Source organism: Lindgomyces ingoldianus (assembly GCF_010093535.1).
Source record: "Lindgomyces ingoldianus strain ATCC 200398 unplaced genomic scaffold BDR25scaffold_10, whole genome shotgun sequence".
In the NCBI taxonomy this organism is placed as follows: domain Eukaryota; kingdom Fungi; phylum Ascomycota; class Dothideomycetes; order Pleosporales; family Lindgomycetaceae; genus Lindgomyces; species Lindgomyces ingoldianus.
Window position 1 is genome coordinate 504,765 of NW_022985171.1, and position 5,457 is coordinate 510,221.

General features: G+C 47.2%; 3 protein-coding genes across 3 annotated transcripts in view; 1 reads left to right on the top strand and 2 right to left on the bottom strand.

Moving 5' to 3' along the window:
- Positions 1 to 1,459: 1,459 nt before the first annotated feature.
- On the bottom strand, positions 1,460 to 2,675 carry BDR25DRAFT_341597 (uncharacterized protein; the record flags this gene model as incomplete). Its single annotated transcript, XM_033693618.1, has 2 exons — positions 1,460 to 2,362; positions 2,463 to 2,675. The coding sequence occupies 2 exons, from the start codon at positions 2,673 to 2,675 to the stop codon at positions 1,460 to 1,462; spliced, it is 1,116 nt and encodes a 371-aa protein (XP_033549560.1).
- Positions 2,676 to 2,725: 50 nt separating this feature from the next.
- BDR25DRAFT_353050 (uncharacterized protein) lies at positions 2,726 to 5,296 on the top strand (the record flags this gene model as incomplete). Its single annotated transcript, XM_033695097.1, has 19 exons — positions 2,726 to 2,764; positions 2,826 to 2,852; positions 2,966 to 3,127; positions 3,201 to 3,225; positions 3,296 to 3,354; positions 3,383 to 3,424; positions 3,458 to 3,586; positions 3,639 to 3,665; positions 3,704 to 3,926; positions 3,971 to 4,132; positions 4,158 to 4,181; positions 4,220 to 4,374; positions 4,425 to 4,483; positions 4,508 to 4,577; positions 4,624 to 4,723; positions 4,752 to 4,831; positions 4,860 to 5,061; positions 5,098 to 5,209; positions 5,260 to 5,296. The coding sequence occupies 19 exons, from the start codon at positions 2,726 to 2,728 to the stop codon at positions 5,294 to 5,296; spliced, it is 1,734 nt and encodes a 577-aa protein (XP_033549561.1).
- A 56-nt stretch (positions 5,297 to 5,352) lies between these two features.
- The window catches only part of BDR25DRAFT_392654 (Isochorismatase hydrolase), a gene marked incomplete at its 3' end in the record, with an annotated part of 996 nt that continues 891 nt past the window's right edge, over positions 5,353 to 5,457 (bottom strand). The window contains exon 3 of the mRNA XM_033698212.1: positions 5,353 to 5,384. Within this exon, the coding sequence (XP_033549562.1) occupies positions 5,353 to 5,384 (32 nt within the window). The remainder of the gene's footprint in view (positions 5,385 to 5,457) is intronic.

Below are 5,457 nucleotides of genomic sequence, written 5' to 3' on the forward strand. Positions count from 1 at the left end.
AAGCTTAAGTATATACTTAATAACTACCTTCTTTTTAAGCTTAGTTAGATTCCTTAATTTAGGCTAGCATTCTGCTTATAAAGGCTGTCTAGCGCGTTAATTACTTAGTGTTGTGTAAAAGACATTATAGATAGCTGCAGCGTGTTATAAAAAAAGTTTTAAGTTTTATTTAAAAGCCTAAAAAGTAAGCTATATCTAATGTTCTTTAGAAAATTTAATTTAGTGTTGTTGTTAAGGCATTATGTAGATAGGTAGAGTTTAGTAGGGGCTTAGCAAAAGTGGCCGGCTGACCCGTGTGGCCGGCCAACCCGTTAGGTACGTTACTTATTATATAGAAAATAAAATAAAAAAGAAGTTAATAGTTAAAGCTTTGCATTTACATAATGTGGGTATATCCTATGCCTAAAGCAGTCTAGATCTGCAACATCTAACGCCTAAACGCTCCTAGACGCTAAACTCACGCCTCCTTCGTAATTAGGAACTGTACAGCCGTACTACGGCTTTGATTTTAGTACGGTACGGTCGCAATTACTATGAGCGCTCACGACTATACGGACCGCCGAAAAATTGCGTTTGGACAATTCCGTACGAAGCGTAATACCGACTGTTGCACGCGCTGGTATGCGCAATCTCCCCGACTGGTCAAATTGGCCTTAACTTACTCGCGATTATTTTGCACATCCTAGCTATTGGCATTATCGTCTCCTGGCTCCTTTGCTGCTATGGCAGGCGCGATCACACCCGCAAATACCTCCGCCCTCGATCCCACGTAGACGGAGAACCCCCCGCCTCTCCTCCCTCGATTCCGTGCCGCTAATTGAAATCCAACCGCCAAAGACCTATTCCGGAGGGGCTAGGAAACGTTATGGGAGTAGGTACTAATTTCGACCTTGCTGCTAAGGATTCTTGGTTGGAGACCAGGAGAGGAGCGCGGCGAAAGGGTCGGTCTAGTTTGAGCATCTTGGCCGAATCCGATTAGATTATAATCGGCTAGAGTAAAGGTGAGTGCTTTTGGGACGCTAAATTCTTTTATATTAGCAAGTCTGAAGGTTTTCTGTAAGGATGTTCTTGGAAGGTAACTAATATACGTTCCAACGAGAGATAGTGGTAGATTAGTGCAGAGGTACAGCTGCTGCTGCTTCTATTTTTAGGGGGGAAGGGAAGGGAGTAAATAGAGATGAAAATTATAGACTGTCCTTTTACTGCAGATATACATCTTTGCGTGTGATTTGTATATAAAGCGCTAATGCATTTAACCCGACTAGCAAGGACTGAATCGTGCCTTACAACTGCTTGTTTTGCTAAACGCTAACCAAAAGGATCTTGAATAAGTTCTGAAAAGGAGACATAACTTTCACGCTACTAGTTTAGGATGCAAAAAATCCCCTTACTCCGTTGCTAGCCCACAATTCTCTAGCAACACTATGCAAATGACGGTACGAAGATAGTCCGCTTCTCCTCAAACCCTGCCTCCCAACAGCCTCCCTAACTCCTCCTTATACATCCTGACTCCATCCTCCACGCCGGTATCCCAGCCCTCAAAGTTCGTCTCACATAGCCTCAGTACCTCCACACCCGCCCTCAGGTCTCCCTTCGCTCGTCCCACAGCCTCCAGCCACAAATAACATTCCCGGTACACCTTCCTCGCAACCCTCTTCGGCACTTTCTGCTCCCTACTCTTATCGCGCCAACTGTACGACCAGAAATGGCCAATTGAGCAGTTGATATGCATTGTTTCAAGCTCAGTAGCTCCCTTCGCGGCGAGCATTGCCATGGCACTGAATCCCGTGCTTTTTCGCGAGCGCGTGGAAATCCAGAGTTGCACTTTGATATGGCGGAGGAGGCGGGCGGTCATGGAGGAAAGCTGGGATGCAAAGGCCATTAAAGCAGAGGTGTCAGTAAATACGAGGATTTGAGAGTACAGCATTGGTGCTGCCTCCGCGTAGATGGTTTTGCTGACTGCGAGGATCGACAGCGCAAGCCGCTTTGGTTTTAGGTCGACGAGTACATCATCTTCAGCATCTGAGTCCTCGGTTAGTCGAACAGGTCGCAACCGTCCACTGCTTGTGGTGCCTCTTTGCAGGAAATTAGAGTAGCTGGTCCATGCATGTTGCAGTAGTTTCTCGTCGTCTGAAGCCAGGATCTGCTCAACGGTTCGTTTATACGATTTCTGCTTTTCGTAGAACCAGATTGATGGTTTGGATTCCGTGTCTCCATCTCTGTGTTCCTCGGTTGTTCGCGTCATGTCCGGGAGACATTCCTCGTAGATCCGGTTGCGAAGTTCAGCAGGCAAAGACATAAAGGGGAAGATTTTGTGTTTTGGGAGGGGCTTAGAGGAGCAGGGTTGGTATGTTCGGACGCGCTGGGTTAATTTAAATAAAACATAAACCATGCAAAATCTGGAGAGAGTGGGTGGTGGAGACAGGTGTGGAAGGAGTAGTGGAAATGAACATGGAACGCACCTTTTTCATCACACCATATTCTTCGGCATCAGTCTCTGAATCGGTAGAATCATCCACATCCAAATCGCTATCGCTAACATCAGAGGCAACATAACGCACTTCGTTGCGCTTCCTCTTTGGGTATCGAGGATCATTAGTTTGCCGTAGTATCGGTGCTGTTGAAGGTGAATTGGCGCTGGTAGCCCCAACCGGCTTTAGCGCGAAGAGCGACATGTTGTATTTATAAGTGCTGTGGTAGATGAAGAGCTAAGAAGAAGCGCGCTATGAGAAAATACTGTTCCGCGACTTTAACGCGCTGTCATGTGCCTTAAATATGTGAAGTCGTGGTGGCAGAGTACGTTGCTGCCTGGGAAGGATTCTTAGCGGCCAGGCAGGATGCTGGGTAAAAGTGTGAGTACAAGATAGCATAAGGCAGCGCAAGGCAGCAATGCCTGCTTAGAGCGTATTTCTTACGCTCTAAGGTTTGAAAGGACATACCTTTAGCGAGGGCTGCTTTAATATAGAAACTTGCTATCTTCGAAGGTTATCCGACAAGGAGACCAGTCCCGATCAATCTCCGAGCTACCGACTCATCTCCGGTCACTTATCGTCAAGTCAAGGCCCAGTTGACTGACCGAACCTTCGACGGTTTCCCCGCTTTCCTTTTACGGATATATCTGAAAATAGTCTCACTTAGTTGAAGCCAGCGACACATGCGAAGTCCATCCCAGCTAGACAAGTCATCGTTATTTGACCTAGAGCATTTTCGCAATCCTCTCCCTTGGTTGCATCTTCAAGACAAAGCTTTACCCTAGAATTTAGAGGCCCAGCTAGCCCGTAGGTATCGACCGGAGAAGGGACGCAAACAGATTTAGACTTCGATTCTAAGCGCATTCGCGATTTGCTCGGCGGCGTCTAGCGATGGATAATCTAAGTATCAGCTGGTTGACTCTCTCTACAACCCTAGGACCTTGGTAGGCTGGGTTCTGACTATTTTCTCTGTTCTCCTCCCATAGATGCTAATTCGGCGGCTGCACAAACACCACCATATCACAAACAACCTTGTCGCAGTGCTCATGGTTCCACCCATCACTCCTGGACACTTTGCTTTTCTCTCACTCCACCTTCCCGCACCACCTTTAGAAGTCCTCTCCTCTTTAGAACTAGGCTTTCTTCGGCCTGCTACAAAAACTACAGCACCCTTCAACATCTGCGAACCCTTTTGTGAGACCCCTCTGCTGCTCTCTGTGATTGCTCCTTAGCGGCTACATCGCAAACGAACAATTTTGTTCTTCATTGCAGGCGTTTTTAGCTGGGCTACGGTGAACGTCATCTTCATTCAAGGCCACGGCATGGCGGCTCTTCAAAGCAGTCTAAGTCGTGCATTTCTATTCAATTCGACAGCGTTGGTGCTGGCGCTTACATCGCTCGTATTATTTGAACGGCAGGCGACCAGCACTAAGATTTGCAGAGCTTGTCTCGCTAGTGAGTTTCAAAGTTGTACAGTTCGGCGTCCTTAGATACTTGAGCCAGTCCATGCAGCATGCCTAATTTTAGGATCATCTTGCAGCCGGAATACGCCACAGCTTCTAACTTGTCGTTTCATCCCCTCTATATGGATAACCGCTCCTTTCATTCTTTCCTCTTCAACCTAAAGATGATCCCCACAAGCTCACCACCATTGATCCAGAGTGGCTGCAGAAGCCTCGATCGTAGGTCAACTCCCCAGACCACTTAGCGGTACACTAAATTGCTACGAATGCTAGCGCCAATTCTAGCTGCTAAATCCTCTAACGGTAGCTATGGTAGAATCTTGAGGTCATGGCAGCTACGTGACGATCGCAATCGCACTTGGCTTTTGCTTTCATCTCACGGCCTTCCAAGCCAGTGGGTAACCAATGCCGGGCCGGTAGTACTAACCATCATATCCCCGGTGCTAGCACAAATAGCCCCCAAAATCCAAACGGCGGAGAATAATCATAGATGCAATTGGCAGATTTAGATAGCCCTTGTCCACTCATTCGGAGAGGCAGCAAGTACAAGTGATGTCTCTGTTTTTGGCCCAGCGGCTTACTAAAACCAGACTACATCCAGGCCTTTAGAACTTTTTCGGGGCTAAGGTACATGGACGTGCAGGTATGTAGAGGTATTGCTAAGGTTTACATATCTTAATAGTTCAAAGCTGGAAGCCATGTATAACCTATGGCGATTGGAGGCTCAGCTCCAGCACGAGTCGGAAATAGACCCCAGAAGGCGCGGCATTATACCTGACAAACAACCAAGTTTGTGGCCAACGCGGGTCTTCACTAGGGGCGAAGAAATCAGACCTCTTGGCTTCAGGATATGTGGAGCCTTTTTCGGCTTCCGTACTACGGAAGGGCTTGCCCATCGTATGTATTCCATCTGAATAGGACCAAGCATTATTCTCATGTTCTTCGTGGGGCGGCTATACCTATGATAGGTCAGACTGCAACGGCTGTGAATTTCATTGTATTCTACAGCTCGGACGTCTTCAGAGATCTCAATGAGGTCTGGATTTCAAAAAGGCACCTTGGCTTGGTTGTGGTATGCGTCATTCTCCGCCGTTTCCGCATATCGACTGACTCTACCTACCTAGAACGTACCCACTGACTTTTCTTTCAGAGAGGCCTGTCAGCGTTGTTCCTCTTCCTCAACTTTATGTTCGTTCGCCCTACCGCCCTACCGATATTTGTTGAAATGGCCCACATATTTGATACATGTACATTTGTACAAATGGGGCATTTGCGGTTAATTAATAGAATAGCTTCCATAGTTACAGCGGCAGGAACTACTATAGTAATGGCGCCAAAACGATGACACAAAACCGCACCTAGTCACTCGGACCGAAGCAAAGGAGTAGCAAAGCGATAGGTAATTTAAACCACGAAGATCAGCGCAGTAAAAAGCTGAAAATTCGCCCCTCTCGCCACCGTCGTCGACCAGCGTCAAGTGCGATTGGAAACAATATTAAAGAATACTTTCAAACCCCCCCCCC